Source organism: Amia ocellicauda, chromosome 9 (assembly GCF_036373705.1).
Source record: "Amia ocellicauda isolate fAmiCal2 chromosome 9, fAmiCal2.hap1, whole genome shotgun sequence".
In the NCBI taxonomy this organism is placed as follows: domain Eukaryota; kingdom Metazoa; phylum Chordata; class Actinopteri; order Amiiformes; family Amiidae; genus Amia; species Amia ocellicauda.
In genome coordinates, this window is record NC_089858.1 from 9,416,758 (window position 1) to 9,434,680 (window position 17,923).

The 17,923-nt window shown below is 38.4% G+C and overlaps 1 protein-coding gene across 14 annotated transcripts in view; it reads right to left on the reverse strand.

Annotated features, from left to right (window-relative positions):
- The window catches only part of fnbp1b (formin binding protein 1b), a 90,274-nt gene that overhangs the window by 20,207 nt on the left and 52,144 nt on the right, over nucleotides 1-17,923 (reverse strand). For 9 of the 14 annotated variants that reach the window (XM_066713007.1, XM_066713008.1, XM_066713009.1 and 6 more), the window contains exons 7-10: nucleotides 6,145-6,273; nucleotides 5,165-5,311; nucleotides 2,294-2,488; nucleotides 272-454 (exon numbers count right to left, since the gene is read on the reverse strand). In XM_066713007.1, the coding sequence (XP_066569104.1) occupies nucleotides 272-454; nucleotides 2,294-2,488; nucleotides 5,165-5,311; nucleotides 6,145-6,273 (654 nt within the window). The remainder of the gene's footprint in view (nucleotides 1-271; nucleotides 455-2,293; nucleotides 2,489-5,164; nucleotides 5,312-6,144; nucleotides 6,274-17,923) is intronic. The other 5 variants (XM_066713016.1, XM_066713015.1, XM_066713018.1 and 2 more) reach the window with 1 other exon arrangement.

Genomic DNA, 17,923 nt, shown 5'->3' on the forward strand with positions numbered 1-17,923 from the left:
CTGATTTATGTATGCCACTGACATACACTGTATAGAGAGATAGGATAGCATTAGGAGGAGAAAGAGGAGTTGGTATCTGAACCCCCTCATGTCTGAATAAATTAACCTGATGGGGAAAGTGACTAGAATACTTCATTATAGATGCCCTTCCATTTTCTTCTTCTTTTTGTTTTTAAATGCGATCTTACAAATTAGTTCTGGCATTACTGTGGCAACTGCTCATACAACGAGAGAGAGAGCGAGAGACACAGATATCCACAGGACAACTTACCCCGCGCTTTAGGCTCCGGAAGCAGTGCATTTTGGGTTTCGAGGTCATGAACTCGTTGAGGCGATGGGAGAGGGGCTCCTTTTGCTGCTTGGGAGACTGGGGGCCGTTGGGAACAGCAGAGGGTGAGGCAGAGGCGGGGGGAGGAGGAGGGGGCTGATGTGGGGATGTTAAAAGGGACATAAGCTACGAGTAAGAGATGGAGTAGTGGCAGAAGGAGGACCAAAAAAACAAAAGGATAAAAGAAACAAACGAGAAAATAAGGCTCAAAGAGAAACACAATGACAACGAACCGAGTATCAACCAAATATTTGAGCCATGTTTTTTTTTTTATTATTATAAAAAAGATTAAAAGAAGTTAGAAAAGAAAGAATGTGAAAAACATAAGTATGTTAATGCAAGGTGTTACAGTACAAGAAATATTTTGATATAAAGCTCATGCACATCCACGGGCAAGCCACAACATTGAAATCCCAGGACACCTGTCCTGCGCTTACAAGTTTGATTTAATTCTGTCCCAAATTATTTGAATCCCCATGTAAATTTAATTAATTGACTGAACATGCAACTAATGAAGCAGTGTTGGGGAATTACAGCTGAGGTCCACTACTCTGATGTTGCAGTGCAATATTTTGTAGAACATACCACTGGGGTATTACAGATGTTGTATTTACACTAAGGAGGATGGGGAGGGGATAAATCATATGCAAATGAAACTGTTCACATTTTGTATTTTTACTTATTTATGAAGATGTTTTATGTCTGCTACAGAAAAGGTTGAATATCTAAAACGCCAAAAAATGAAATTGTTAAAGACTTTGTGCTCAGATACCTGAATCCTCAGCTCACACTACATTCATATGGAAAACAGTTGTTTGACCTTTTCTTATTTTTTTCAATCTTGTAGATAAGGATTCTCAGCAATTTGGTTTCCTGCTGTAACTGGTACATTGTCTGGGTCACTTTTTTAATCTGAAGTCCTTTCACTTACTACTCCCCACTATCTAGAGTGAGAGGTGCTGTACTCTATGTTCTCACATTGCTGAAAGCTTTACTAATGCTTCATAGTTTGTAATAGACTCCGAGTTTGTTACATCAGTCAAGCAGTGTATTGGTTGGTCATAGGAAATCAGCCATTTTGTAATTCCAAACATCTTTCTCTTAAAGAATACTAGTTGTTTACTAAAAACAGACAACACAGTATGCACAGGATGATTTAAACAAGTCTGATTTGTTCACAATCTTCCTATTATCACAGTGGTCAATGGCCAGGAATTTAAAAGTCTACAGTACTGCCTGAGGTAAAACTCTTCCCCCCAGACCTCTGAGACGCAAAGGAATGATCCGATCAACTTCTGTGCGTTTTAAAGAAGATAGCCTTTCAGTTTTTACAATGTATCCACCAGGACTTCAACTGTACAAAATCCACATTATCGCTAGTGGACAGTAGGGCCATACATCAGCTGAAGATTGTGGGAAGCCAAACCAGGAGATTTGCAAAAAGGGAGAATGGTAATAACAGGACAGAAATAGGTGGAACACAGAGGATGCGTCAAGAACAAGAGGAGAAAACGTAAGATAAAATAAAATAAATAATAATAAAAAATAGCTGTGAAACTCAGGAGTGATAATTGCATTAGTTCGTTAGAATGTTTAAAAAATGAAAATGTAGAACCGAAAAAAAACCAGGGGGAAAAAGGAAAACAAAGACAACCCAATGGTAACAATAGAAAAAAACAACGATGATAATAATAGACAAGAACACAAAAAAACATAAACATAAAAACACAACACATATAAACCGCTTGATTAATAAATAAGTAAATAAATAAAAATGATCCGAGAATACCAGAACGCTGGAAGCTTGGGTGAAAACAGTGCTACACACGAACGTCATGAAGCGCTGTCCTGGACCTACACTAAGCACTCCCCTCGTCAATACGCAGTCTGCCTCCAGTGGCCCATTGGTGGGCGACCCTGTCTGTGAAGGTGTGCGGCCCCTGTTGGGGTCAGCGCTGTCTTTACCTTGTTCTTTTTGATGAAAGGCCACAGTTTGCCCTTGGTCTTGCTGGTGGGCTTCTCCGGCCTGCCATCCGCACGTGTGTTGGACAGACTGGACTCTGAGACAGTCCGTTTCATCGCCTGGCTGTAGTCCTCAAACTCCACATCTCCCGGGGGCTCAAACCCAGATTTGAAAGCTTCTACTACTTGCTTAGAGTCCTACAGACACAGAGGGCAGAGAGATCAGGTGATCAGAGCACTGCTTTGCAGAGCAGGTCAGTTGGTCCGTGTGCAGAACACACACTCTTAAGGGTAAAAAGTGTGGTACACCATCTTGTTGAGACTATTTTGGTTGTTTTTTAGTGCACGAGCATCTGTGAACACAGATTTTTAAATTGTTAAACAAGATGAATACAAATATGTAAATTATTATTAGAAAGGAGAATGCTGAAGACAAGACTGAAGTTAATTTCAGTCTTGGACATCTCTATGAAAGTGTAATTTCTGAAAACACAGATGGAATTTAAATAATGAAATAATGTATTGTGTGATCAATACAAGATAGTCCAAGTACACTGCAAGAAAGACAAAATCAGTAAGGCTTTGGCTGTAGTAGCAGTAAATACAAAATACACTGTGTGTATTTTTAACTCAAGGAAAAATAAAGGACTGTGCTGAAAACAATGGATTTTTATCAGAAAATAAATAAAGGTATAATCTACAATGGTATCAAATGGGAAGGGTGGATACAAGATAAAAAGGCAGCTGCTTGAAAACTGTTAAAAAAAGAACCAGTGACATCACTAGTGTTCCACTATTTACAGTTCTCTTTGCAGCTGGATTCCAAACATCTGGTGGAGAAGCGGCTTTGGCCTGCCTCCACAGATCACAGATACACACAGCCAGCTCTCAATATTTATGTTGCCAGACCCGGCCTCAATCCGGCCCTCAGCAGGAGGTCCAGGACTTTCAAAGACGGGGGTTGTGCAGTGGTCACCAATACTGCCACTGCATCCACACACTGCTGATTATTCAATGAGCTAAAATGAAATCCTTTCTTATGCCTTCCCAACTACTCTCATTTCAGGTGACAGCTTTGTTTTTCCCTATTGCGCTGATAAGGACAGCACCGGGCTGACAGTATATATGACAGTCCTCTGTTTTCTTAACTGGAGGAATGGCAACTCCAATTGATTTACTGGTCCTGGACACATGTGGAATCTAATTTCTCAATCAAGTATACAAGCCAGCTGCCATTGAAAGAACTGGATTAAGGTGCAAAATCATTGACACCATGACACCATCTAGGGAGAATACATAGATCGGCAGTCAGTACTGTGGTGGAGAATCAAATCAAATGAAGCAGAATGGAAATGTCAGTCTTGTTGTGACTGTGGTCCTTGCTGTTTATAAGCAATATTCTCCATTCAAATCTTTGCCTTATCCCACTGCACTGACTGCTGCCTTAAGTCACCACTTAAAAGTCACTTAAATGCAGAGGGGTCTAGTATCAGAGTATATGGGATCAGAAAACACACTACACAGATATCTGTTGTCTTGGTGTATCACGACTATCTGGCTGAAAAGTTATCTCCAACAAGAGGTTAAAAGTAGAGGCTGCTGTGTAGCAGCTTTAAATATCTGCACTTCCTGCTGTGGTATCTGGTTCTCGCTGTGTCCTTCACACTGTGTCACCTGCCTCGTCTCTGTCAGAAGCCCCCGCTGTGGAGAGCGCTTAGCCAGTTTGCACAGGGGAAACGGACACCTTCCTAGCAGGAACATAAACTCAACCACCCACTCGTGACAGGCCTGCCCCATCCCAAATCCGCCCCAACAACAGGAATCAAAACTGGAGTCATTCCAACTGGAGGAGGGAAGCTTTGTTTCAACCGCTAAAGAGTGGAAGAAATAATACCCTTTTGTTTGTAGCCTGGATAATATTTTACAGTTTAAATGAAAACAGAAACAGGAACTCAAACTGTATTTTTTTAGTTCCGTTCAGTTAGTTTCTCCCTGCATTGTAATGGTCACTGCAAATACTACATTATGTTAATTGTCATGAACTTTTTTCATCCACAGAACTAGAGAGAGAAATTCCCGCTGTTTGTGAATCCTGAAAGGTAGCCTGTGAGAAAGTCTGCCTGGCAACAGCCAGTCTTATTAATGAATTATGCCAGAATGGAAATTCCTTTTGCTGGGGTGACAAAGTGTGTGTGTTTTTGTGGGCATACATATTTAATATGTGCATTACATATCCATATTCCTTTTTTCTTCCACTTTCAAAATGCTGCATTTTCCTATGCTGTGTGGTACCATAGAGAAAATAACACAGGGATGCTAATTATACAGTAGTTTGCAGAGGAGCACGATTTTGTTATGATGTTATGCTTTTGGTTTCAATTAAGCCCTCAACCCTGAGAACCAACTTTGTGATCTCAACAGATGGGTTTTGAAGCTAGTTAGGTGAACTTTATGCTTTTCTTTGGGTAAATCTACCAAAGCTCACTTCCAAATCAACAGTCAGCTGAACATGAATAAGACCAAATGAAAGTGCTAATGTTTCCTGCCTTTCATTAGTATTACTATCATTATTATAATAAGATATTTATTTGATTCTGTTTATTAAACATTAATTTAGTAGCAACATGAGGATTTGGGTAACCCAAAAGTATACACATTGCCCTAAAAAATTAATATCTATGCTGTCAAAATTAATTCACTCTTCAGCCAGTTATCAAATGTTACTGCACACATTACATCTATATACTTTTCTAATCTTGCATATCGAAAGACTACACAGGGAATGTATTTGCAGGAGTTACATGTTGTGTGGATCAATCTTCAGTCAACTCACACATCTCTCCAGCATTGCCCCAGCAGGGGGATTATACTCACAGTTTTGGGCTCAATGGACTCGGCAGCCTTGGTCATGCCATCCAGACACTTGCCCACGATGGGTAACACTTGCCGATCGACCTCCGCGAAGGTCTTCATTGATTCCCCCACTCTCTCTATCCGCCTCTCCTCCATCTCCTGGATTCTCTGCAAGATCCCAAGACACATGCATTTTGTCGAGGACACTCCAGTCCAAACGGAGATTAAGAAAAGTAATCGCTCTAGTATCCAAATCAACATTCGAAATTAGAAATGTTATTTTCCTCAAATGTTTTACTGTTATTATTATAATTTTTAATCATGAATCAATTATACAGTTCACATCCACTTGAAGTCATTCATTTGATTTGACTACATTGTGTTTCTCTTTAGTATAACAAGTAATTGCCAGTAAAAGCAAATAGAAAATAAATAACAGTATTCACAGTTTCCATTTGGCATAGAGTCAGGCACAAATACACATCCATTTCTCATGCAATCCACTTGTTCCTGTCCTGCCAATGACTCTAAATTAGGTTTCAATCCTGACTGTGAAAATATACAGGAACAAAACAGGCATCAAAACCAGAGAGGGGCATTTAGACCACATTTTCATCTGTGTTCTTAATTTCTTCTGATTCAATCGTGTCTCCTGGAATCCTTCCATTCGTTCCAAGGCTTACATGAAAGTAAAAATTGACATTGGTGTCATTTCTCAACCTATAAAATAAAGGATTCACTGCTGCTTTTCACCTTCATAACCTGGTGAACTAAAAAAATCAAATTAAAAAGTGATTGGATCAGCTCCATGATTTAAAAAGACTTTTTAAAACATGCTGGATTGCAGTGCTGTACTGGTGTGCCACTACAGCAAATATTTCTCAGTGATGCACCCAACACTTTTCAACAGGGTTGGCCTGTATCTCTGAGTGGTTATCTTGGCCTTCAGGATCTGACCACTAAAGAAGCCCCCAAATAGTCTGCACACTTTCCTAGCTTACCTGGAAAATGTGTGGTATGAGGGTGTAGTAATGTTCATTCTGCTCCTGGTTGAACTTCTGCAGGTACGCTGAATACTCAGCTTTGCTGTCAGCTGCCATCTGGTGACGTAGCTGTGCCTGCTGTCTGGCCTGCAAGAGACAAGTCAGAGTTTTCACATAGGCTGTAGGAGCCAGAGCCTGGCCTTACACATGGTGACAGCTTGGAATGCATTCAATCCTGCAGACTTCACAGAAACACAGGGTGTTCATTCGGAGACATGTACAGCAGCCAATGTGAAGCAAACATTTGTCTCCAGGCATATGCATTCCTCAGAGCACATGAAATGATGGCTACTTTTGTTTTTTCCCTCTCCAAGAGATAAGACAGGACAAACAAGCAGGAAGGTGTAAATCTACTTACTCATCACCAACTCCTAAGCTTTGTGACTTCAGTCGGTGAGAGAACTAAGCAGAGTCCTAAACCATCAGCTCACGTTCCATCCCTGGTCCCTAACCTTCCTCACGTGAGCTCGGGTATCTAACTGATTGAATGAGAGGTGAATTATGCTGCCACTGAAGACAGACAACATTAGGCAGCACAGAGGAGATTTAGGGTCAGGGATAAAGGCAGCATTTGATCATCTTGGGAAACCATCTTAAAGCAGTGGAACAGAAACTACAGGCCTCAAACACAAACATGGTTTTAGAGTCTTGCAATGAATACTCTTACCAGAATTAATCTTCATAATAGACAGCCACAATACTCATGAATATAGCCTGGGCAAAACAAAATTCGATTACTGGAGTAAACATACATGTTTAATTTCCAACACACATGCAAAGCACTAATTAATGTGCACGGTACTTCTCATATGTTTGAAGTAAATTTTTATAGAGGAAAGCACTGGCAGAATCCTTTCTTATATATAAAAAAAAAAATACTTCAGAGAGCATATCCAGGAATTTCAGCCTCATACAAAATGACTTCATCGATCTCAGTAACGGATATGAATGCAGTTTGTGTGCCAGTGTTTCAAATAGTTTTTTTAAATGGTAGGTGAATCAGATCTTTATCATATGAAGAAATTAATCCCCCTTGACACAAGTTAGTATTTTATAGTACATGACACAGTTCTATGTTGTATTTGCTTGTATGGGTTGAAATGGAAAATAAAATGAAATTAAAATAGACAATGAGCCACATTCGAGTGGATAAAGCAAAATGAATCACTGGTTGCAGTTTGCCTTTTGCTTCAAATATTGTACACTGCGTTCAAAGAGTGCCTTTCATTCCACGCCTACCCAATACATTTCTAATTTAACATTTTTGAAGGATCATTTACATACATTTGCATAATCTGTGCTCCTATTTTTCTTCTTACCTTTCGCTACAATTATGTGCCTTTTTATAAATCACCACAACATCCTAGTATGCATTTGTTTGTACTGATAGAAATATCTCTGCTCTGTAAGCACTTAAAAAATGAGGAAATTATGGTAATATAATTGATATGATATGCATATTCAGGACAATTCAATTCAAACAGGATCTCTGTGTTGGCATCTTTCAAGCATGCTTTAATTTACAGAAAATTGAAGATGTCCTTTGAGGGGCTTAAGCTCTTCAAATATTCAGAGAGACGTTATTGGCTTCATGTCTCCCTCATAGCTCCAATTCCAAAATGATCTTGTCATCATCTATCTGTCAGCCAATCACAGCTGGTATGACATCTCTGTTGCTAGCATCTGTCCAAACTATTAATAAGCACAGCTAACCAGTTAAAAGACAACCTCCTTCTATTACACTGGGGTGCGCCAATTAACTGCCCCAAGACTGTAACTTCAGAACCATCATAGAGGCCATATAATAATTCCTTGAATATTTTAAATCTATTAAATCCTGCATACAGCATTGACACTTGGCTGGCTTCCTTAAGGGCTATTCAATGTCTATGTCAAGAATGGAGGTGAGCTGTTTTACTGGCAGACACTTTTAATGAATTCCCAAAGCCCCTAGCATTTGAGCTCATAACAGGAAGACTGTTAAATATGCCAGACACATAAGGAGATGAAGTAGAGATGGAGAGATGTATGCCTGCTCAATAATTGTGCTTTAACCATATAAAGATCCACATAAGTTATGTGAAAAAATCCACTCTTGCCATACACAAAATGTATTAAGGGACACTTCCTGTATTTCACAGTGGGGTTACAGTGGCAGAACACACTACTGCTCATTAAAGACCGATAACCTGCAAAAGAATGGTGTATCAGATAGTGTCTATCAAATCCCTATAATGATTTTCTCCCTAAACACATTCCTCTCTTATCTATCTACCTACATATTTAGGGTGACGATATTCACACTATATAGGCTTACCCTGCAGAAACTGCCAATGTATTCAAGGTATTCAAGATAATTTAAGAATATATTTTTGTATTCCCTGAAATCTGACTGTCAGTCATCTGTGTTCCACTGTTCCTTTTCATGCTGATTCATTGCAAAATCACAAATTTTGTGGACCAGAGTTGGAGCGATAATACAGTTATCTTACAGATCAGATGGTTATTTTATTTCACTCGATATAAAAGGATAAGGAAAGGTTGAATTATTTTGCTTTTCCATTTTCCTTTGTCCACACACAATGTCATTACAAGTCACTACCTCTCAAAAATACTGGCTCTCAATTAATCATGCAATATTATAGGCTTACACACACATACATGTCTGTATGACTGACTGGGGAATATGATGTAACACATAGGTCCCCACTTGGATACACAGACAATACAATGCACACACTCACAGACACACGCATACACAAACTGCATCCATATCTGTATTTTTTTAGTATTCATTATGATTAGTCAGTGTTTTGAAAGTCAAGTGGAAATGAATGCAGGAAGCAGGAAAGCATATTCTGCATCAAGGCCCAGCCTTACCGATTTAAAATATGGAACAAAAAATATTTAAATTCATTGTAGGTTTATTAAATAACAAATATATATATATATTTATATATATATATAATCTACTCACTTACTAAGTCAATGTCAGTGATGATCAATTAGGCAACTATGGTACAATGCAATATAGGTTGTAATAAAGGTCCCACTCAGGGTCACCTTGAATACTGCACCTTTCACAATGTGCAACCCTCAGGCACAACCAAGCCTGCTTAACCTCTGGATGGCGATTCATACCCAAACATCGAAGAACCTTAACAGGGCGGGAAAAGCACCAACCACCCTGTGGCCCACAAACTGGGCGGCTGGTTTTGGCGTTGTGTGTTACTTTATTGCCATGGTAATAAAGCACCAGGCTTAACACAAAGGGGTCCTGAGTCACTATATTCGTGTTTCCTCTGACATCTAAATGCCACATACGCAAGATTCTTCACCACAAAAAGGAAACATGTCCTTCTATTCTGTCTATATGTAGCAACTTGCTTTTGCAATAAGCAATTTAGTCCATTAACTTAACATCCCTTTTATGCTTCTGTAGTGAACAGCGAGCACATTTTACTCGTTAGCAAAGACCCTTCCAACTTACTCCCAAGTTGAGTCCCTTTATAGCTGACCACCATGGAAGCATTGACTGTGTATAGCGGTGTATAATAACACTGGCCACTAAAATGCTAACAATCAGTTCTGTGTCGACTTTGAGAGATACTGTTGCACAGCCCGACCTTCCCTACTTATAGCTCTCTATGCCAAATTCAGACTGGTGTAGCAATTAATGGTGTAGCCACATGCAAAAGGGTGTTGCATTCCTTAAAGTCATATTTATTGCACTGTGATATGAAAAGCATGAAACAATGAAGATAAATAATAATAATACAAAAATAAATGAATAGAAACAAAGTGCCAGGAGATCCACAGTATAATCACCGAGTCGAGCTGCTGTTAATTCTAAACCAGTATCTAAAGCCTGCTGCCAGTGTAGGCCTCTGGTTGCATCTTAACCCTGGCAGGAGCATTTTCAGCATTACAGCCTGCTTTTCGATTTTGTTTCCTCATAGAAAACTGTGCTCAGACCAATAGACAGAATAGTTGGCTGACAGATGTGGAGAGAAAGGAGAGAGGGGCGTATTGAGCTTCCTTCTCCCCTCCTGAAAGATATTGAGATAAGTGAGGCCTAGTTTTCAATCCAAGTGTAAATTATGCACATATAAAACACTAAACCATAAACTGTCATGATGCTATTTTCATTATGTATCAATAACCTGACTTGGGTGGGGAAGTTTCAAATTTCATAACTGGTGTGAACCACATTAATTTATAACCCTCTAAATCCTACTTTTCAACACCGTTCTGATAGTATGGTTTTTTATGAAGTGAAAAAAACTCTACCTCTGCATAATCTGGCTAAATATTACATTGTTACTTGCATGCTTTGCATTGCTTTTTTTATGCGCACCTTAGGGAATCACAAAGGTATTCTGGCATGCACTTAAAAGCCAATGAGCTTCACAGAGAGCGGGATCATTTAAATTGGGAGACAGCGCAGACATATAAGGTATCTGCCAAAAAAACTGCTTCATTATGCAGTAAACATTAAACCTTAGTAAATGAGTCTGGATACTGTATGATTATGCAAAGGGATGAATATCAATGGTGCCAAGCAAAACAATGCCCGACTGCAAACTAAGGCTGTACCAGCATGAAGAGTGCTGCAAGAGCCTGGCAAAGCCCAGACTATCCGTTTGATAGCGGAGATACATTTTCTCCTCTAACCGCAGAGAGAGAGCGAGAGAGAGAGAGAAATCAATACTTCATCATCAGGGTAAATACTCTGTATAGTATATATATTTTTTTTATAAACTCACTCTACCTTTTAACATAGCAGAGAACACTTTTCAAGGGACATTTATAAGGGGTTATTGGGGTCTTCTGAAATTACCTGGAATATTTGGTAGCTATACAGAGAATAATTTAAAAAAAGCATTTTATTTAGCAACTACATATACTTAGTCTGTTTGGTAAAAGTATTAATTAAAACATTGATTACAGAATTTTTGATTAAGCGGAGCACAGTATTGGTGCCTCTCTTGCATGTTAAATTCTAATACCACAAACAGCACACCAGTCAGAGTACACAGCAGATTATTTCCTGTTCACACCCACAATAGCAAATCTATACCAAGAATAGAAGATACAAATGTTTCCAAGAAGGGAAATGTCTCATAGGGATTGTTTTTGGGTAATTCAAATGCCTACATGCAAAGAAAGACCCTGTTCATATTTTTACATTTATATACCACCCTCCTCATTGTCAAAATATTACTGGCTTTAGCTCTAGCTGTGGGAAGCTTTTCTATTACAGCAAATTCATTATTTTAATTTAATGAATGTGAGTTCTATTAGTCCTTGGTTGAGTCATTTTGTTACACTGGATGTGTAAAATTAGATAAACAATTATCTAATTCTTATGTGACATTTCAAGGAAAGGTTGTCTTCTATACACAAGCTGTAAAGCTTTGATAGATGCCAACAGGTCAGTTAAAAGCTTTTGAGGCTTCAGATATATTCTTTCTAATGACTTAAATAGCTGTGCACAATATGTCTGTATTAATACTGGTCAGCCATATACTTTTTAAAGCACATCTGCTAAGAGAAATAATAAATTTTCACCTTTTCTGCAGACTTCTGAAAGAAATGTGAACCTGGATTTCACCCAGTTTGTGTTGTTTTGGGGGCACATGTTTAGGGTTTCAGTTTTTTCTTTGTTAAAGTTTGGATGAGCATCGGAAGGTCAGCGCAGATTAAACTGCAGGACAGTTTCCAGTAAATTTCCACGCCTGGTTATCTGCAAGACCCCACTGAAATGTCTCTAAACAACATGTTCATTTAATTTAAATCATCTGAATCTCCTGGCTGAAGTCCAAAGCCAATAGTATCATGGTGTTATGGGGGGGAAGCAGACAAACAGAATGGTGCTTAACTCATGCTTGTTAAAGAAAACAACAAAAGGGATTGATACAATGGAAAATAAATACAAATGTTCCCAAGACCTGCAGACCTCACATGAGATGTTTCAAAAAGATTTCACATTGCATGCACAAACACACTATGACGTGTAAGAAGAACGACAGACTCAACACAACACACATATACAAGTGTTACACACAGAAAACATTGGACCTGGACAAAATACTGTCATAATATTGTCTTCCCTGCTGGTGGGAGGTAAATGGTCAAAAGTGAGATCCTGGCACCTTCTAAAATGATCCACATTGTATTTCTAAGACACCAAAGCTCAACTCACAGGCTTGGTTGGAACATTCAAAGGTCAAGTAATAAGTCAGAAAACAACGAAAAATAAATCCAATACGATTCTAATTCCTTGATCTGAAAGACATTTCATTTTATTTTAAAAAGAGAGTGTTTACTTAATATGAGCTACAAATATGAAGGCTGAGAAATGATTTGATAAATTTCCAACTCATCCTCCATTGTGTTCTGCTGACGGGTCTTCATGATTCAAAGATGCATGACCTATCAGCAGGACTTGTATAATACTAAACAATATTTTAAATTTACTTGTGAGACCAATGCAATCTCCTTTCAAAATGTCATGCTTCTTTGAAAAACAAATTGCAAGTTACCTAGTTGAATTATCACATGGTGATACATAATGTAAACTGTTCTGAAATCATCAATGTAAGACTAATAGCCAGAGTTTCATTATCTAAATTAAAGGACAGATAATAACATTTTCTTGCTGTTTATGGTTACTGTTATATATCTTTTGCAAGATTCTCTGTTGTTGTATCTGCTTAGATTGTATTTTGTCACAACAACAGACTTTTCCACCAATTAAACAACTTGGGAAGAGCTCTCATGGTTGCAAGACAGGAAATCACAAGGGGAAGCATTTCAGTGATGCCCTAGTTAAGTTTAAAATGCTTAATTCAATGTGCCGTGCGTAGCTAAATAACTTCCTTTGAGATCTTCCTCCAAAAATGGTTTGAAAAGTCCATTCAGAAGCTATATCCTCTGGAAGAGATAGTTTAGATCAGCAATAAAAGAATAATGGGAATTAAACATACAGTTAATATGTATATAATGTTATTTCCAAATGTAGAATATGGAGGGAGCAATGTTAATTTAAACTATTGTAAATACCCCTGCCCTTTTGTTAACTTAAGTTTAGGCTTCGGGTGTGAGAATGTTTTTTGGTTAATTTGTTTATGTATTTTTTTTTTGCGTGTGTGGAAACCTAACTAGTGTGTGTGACGTTTAATGTACGTTTAACATATATACAGGTCCCCACGAACATAAAAGACGCATATTTAACCTACCTTGTGGGAACATCGCTTCAAGACATGTTAGAAAACAAAAATAATGCAGTTAGCTTTGGGATACTCGGATAAATAATACTAGGAAAGGGGTCTTGTATAATTTCAATATTAATATGTATATGAATTCACAAGCATTAGGCAGGAGTATTAAAACATATTGGATTGAAAAGGCTACATGGGTCAATATGTGTTTTTCCTTCTTTCCAGTTATATGTAAAAAAAAAAAAAATATATATATATATATATATATATATCTGGAAAACTTTACACAAAATTATTGACAGAAACATGCAAAGAATAAAAACACTGTGCCAAAATATATACCTGGATACCTGAAGAAGAGTATCTTTTAAATGCATTTAGAAAGTTAAATGAAGCTCAGCATTGCCTTGAAAAGAAACGCTCTACAAAACAGGAGTCATATTTGGCCTGGGCTATAACATGGTGATGAAGTCAGGTTAATCACTTAAAGCCTCTTTCGTTGCTGTTACTCTGACTTTCACAGACCACAGATTCAAAGACGATGAAGACAAAACCACACCATGTAGGACATGACAATATGCATACATTATCCATAGTTTCAAATATTTCCATTTTGTACAGCAACCTTTGACACAACATAAAGAAATAAGTACATTTCCTGATTGTTATTATAAATAATCTTATTTTGTAGCCTGATATAGATCTTTTTATCCCTTTTTAAGAATTAACCCTTAAGCCAATGTCAAGTGATGCTTTTATATAAAGGATGTACAATAGGGAACATTCTGTAACACAAAGAAAGATGTTGCACACACATTTAGACATTATAAAAATGCATTCAACATCTTTGACTACAGGGGAGAGATTTTTATAAGCATTTCTACTCATAGCTCCATACCTGCAGTGCAGTGTGATCTAGAGAACCCAAAGGAAGAAACTATACAACAGTTACAAAATGGAGTATATGGACCAAAAACAACAAACACCCAGTATAAAATGGGAAAAGGCAGAAATACTGAGACAAATTAATTAATTTACCAAACCAAGCGTTTTGGCCAGAAAGTTGTCTGACTTCATCTGCAGGGCTACACTTCCTACACCCACGTTATTGATATTTTTCTTCTGTAACGCAAACGCAGTTTCATATCAAATTCGGCTCTGTGGATGTTTATATTTAGAGTGCTGTAACAGGAGTCACAAGACTGCATGCACTCTCCATCTGACTTCCCATGATAGCGAGCAGCTGGTTGGTCCCCAACCGCTGCAAAGTGGATTCAGTCTGAACACTCGCGCACACAGAGAGAGGGGATGCCTGGGGTCAGATTACTAGAGCATGTTCTCATCCCTTTTATTGACAGTCAGTGAAGTTAGACTTTCATGTGTCTCACTGGGAATGAATTTTGAAATCAGCTTTGAGTCACATCCACCTGACAAAGGATCCCTTCTATCAGTTCCCGCAAACACATGATACAATTATTTTTTTTCTTCAGGAAACTCAAGGAGAGAAAACTGCTTAATCACAGAACAAGCATCTTAAAAGAACGTGTAAGTCATCGGAGCACATTCTTCTAGTTTCCAGAGTAATCTGACAAATGTCTTACCAGTAAGAGATCTAAAACATTAGCATGTCATGGCAAAATGACTCACATCTCATTTACGTAAGTAAAATAAATGTCTCATCTGACACACAAATATAAAGACACTCAAACACACATTGAGAAATTCAAAATGTACTCATATTAGAAATCACCGTTAGTGCATGCAGGGACAATAAGACATTTGTATTTAGTTTTGGGTCATTGAAAGGTAGTTTTGCTAATTTGGCCTATTCATGGTTTTATTTGAGTTCTGGCTAAAGATTGCTTAGAGAAGTGACCAATGTTCTTTTAAAATGAGGTTAGAGATTTATTGGAAATTACAATGAGACAGACAGAATGATGATTGTTCCAAAACCTCTTTTCAGTAAAATTCAGCTGCAGTGGAACAACACCTGCTTAGGCGAAACCGGGACCCATCTTTGCCAAAGGCCTCTCTGTGCAGAACCTCACCCTGCCTTGTGCTGAGTTTCTGGAATAAACATTTACACTTCAGATGTCTTTTCAGCAGCTGGAGAGTGAGAGAGAAAGCACTCACAGAAATGAGGGCCTATCGAAGTCTAGTGCCTGTGACATCTGCAAGTGTCATGTGACTTAAGGAATAAAGCACTCACATTTTCCAGTTAACCTTAAGCAGAGGAAAACATGTTTGATTATTATTATATATTATTTTTTATGTCTCATATCACCTAATACTTTAGCAACAGAGATCTGTATATACAAAGGGTGGCTTCTGCCAGATCCTGAACAAAAGAGAAGCAAGTGCCCTGCAAAACTGTAATCTGATTCAACTGGATACAAAAGAATAGGATACTTTAATAAAGAACATGTCAGAGATAAAATCCTTCTGCGTATATAGACTTCATAGGATTGACTGCTGAACATAAAACTAAAACTGCAACTAACAGCACTACCATGTGATAAATAGGACATTATACTAATGTAATGGAATGAAGTGTTCTTCATTTTGGTTCGGAGTATAAAATGCTATGTTTTAATTTAGTTTTTTGTTTTTTTACATGATTTAGGTTTTTGCCACTATTTTTTCACTATCTGGAGCACCATTTACTCCAGAGGCCAAGCTATAAAACAAAGAAGACTATAATTGGACACACACCCAAAAATAGCAATCGCAATGGGTGACATAAAAAAAGTGCTTGTTCCATCAGAAAAAAATGCACTGGAGAAAGAAAAAATAAATAAAGGCTTTGACAAATTGCCAGGTTTGTGTGGCTCTTATACAGGGACAAGAACTCACACGCAGCTACAGAGAGACACATCTGTGAGGAACCGCCTCTGTTCTTATAGGATACTTTATAAATAGCTAACATCCTCTGGACATGCTCAAAACTGGGCTATCTGTTCTTTGTTGTGAGTAGGGATTACTCATTTATGTCGAGGATCACTTTTTTCCCCCGCTGTCATCCCCAATTTCTCACATTGCACTTCTGACCTTTCAAAGAGAAACAAATGCTCATTGCATTGGATGATTAGCATTCGTTAAAACCACGTGACAGCAGTGGCACCAATCTGGTAGGCACATGTTCAGATTGTCAGCACTCATGAATACTTGGTTGAACACACTGATGACCAACTAAACCAAGCACCGATCTGCACGATTGACCGTGTGTTTGAAGTTCCCTGAAATAGCTTAGCCCCATGTTGACTTTTCACCAGTCATTGTCATAATCAGATCTTGTACGTTTACCTGAAGAACGTTGCTGTGTCTGAAACAAGCCAGCGCAAAATCTACAATAACCAAAGGCACCCCAGAGGCAGGGAACAGATTAAGTACTGTAATTACAGCAAACATGTCTCAATGTGAAAGGCTTTAGTGTCTGAGTGGCAGCCTCATTTTAGTGCTCTGCATTTTAAAAGTAGAGAATCTCTTAAGAACAATACCAGTGCAGAGACTGGGCTGCGCGCCGGGAGTTATGATCTCTTGAAAGCCTATACATCAACACGAGGGTCTGTGAGATGCAAAAGCAGACATCACTTTTCATATTAGCTGAACAGGCATTCTATTCAGCAGTCCAGTGGGGTCTGACTGTCTCGCGGGTCACATGGCTCCTGGCTGGTTGAGCAGGGGAGTTTGGGGGGGTGGGGTGTGAGTATAGAAAGACTATTATTCATGGGGCTGGAAGGATGAGTACAGTCAGCCATGTGTTTATCAACCCCTGGCCTGAGTGATCCCTAAATGTTATTGCAAATTCAATTCGCTGTGATAACCCAACTGTTAAAGGCGGGTCTCTACATTATACACACACAGGACTTACCAACAAAGGCGGGCCCAAGCCAAAACAATGACAGTGGCTGGGAAATGAACGGGGAAGTGACTGCCACACTGGATGTTGTTCACAGTGATAGACTGTGATGCAGACCTAGTGCAACATCTCCTGAACTTTACCACACAGGAGGCTGCAGCCAACAGGACAATGTTCAAAGAGACAGACTGGAAATGTGGAGCTAGTGCACGATGACAAACACACAAGCTCCACTGAGGTCTTACAGTGTAAAACTTCTTATTTTTTTAATATAGTATAAAAATAGTTTGCTTAATGGTACAGTATTACCACCATAGTTTCATTTGCAAGTGCACAGCTTGCATTGTCCTGACCACACACCAATGATATATATGTATATATAGAAACATAGAATACATCATTTTGTGAAAGCAATAGTGCAAACTATCTCTTTCTGTACTAATACGTCTTCACTCTGTACTGACAATGAAAACATTTCATAATAACAAGTGACATATAAGTATTTAATATTATATTTAAATGGTACCAACAAATCAGTACAGTGTAGGCGGAGTGTGCTACCACACCAGAGACACAGTTAGTGGTGCTCTGTAATGGCAGAGCACATACAACAGCCATATCAAGTTAAGTAAGCTATTCATATCGAACCTCAGAA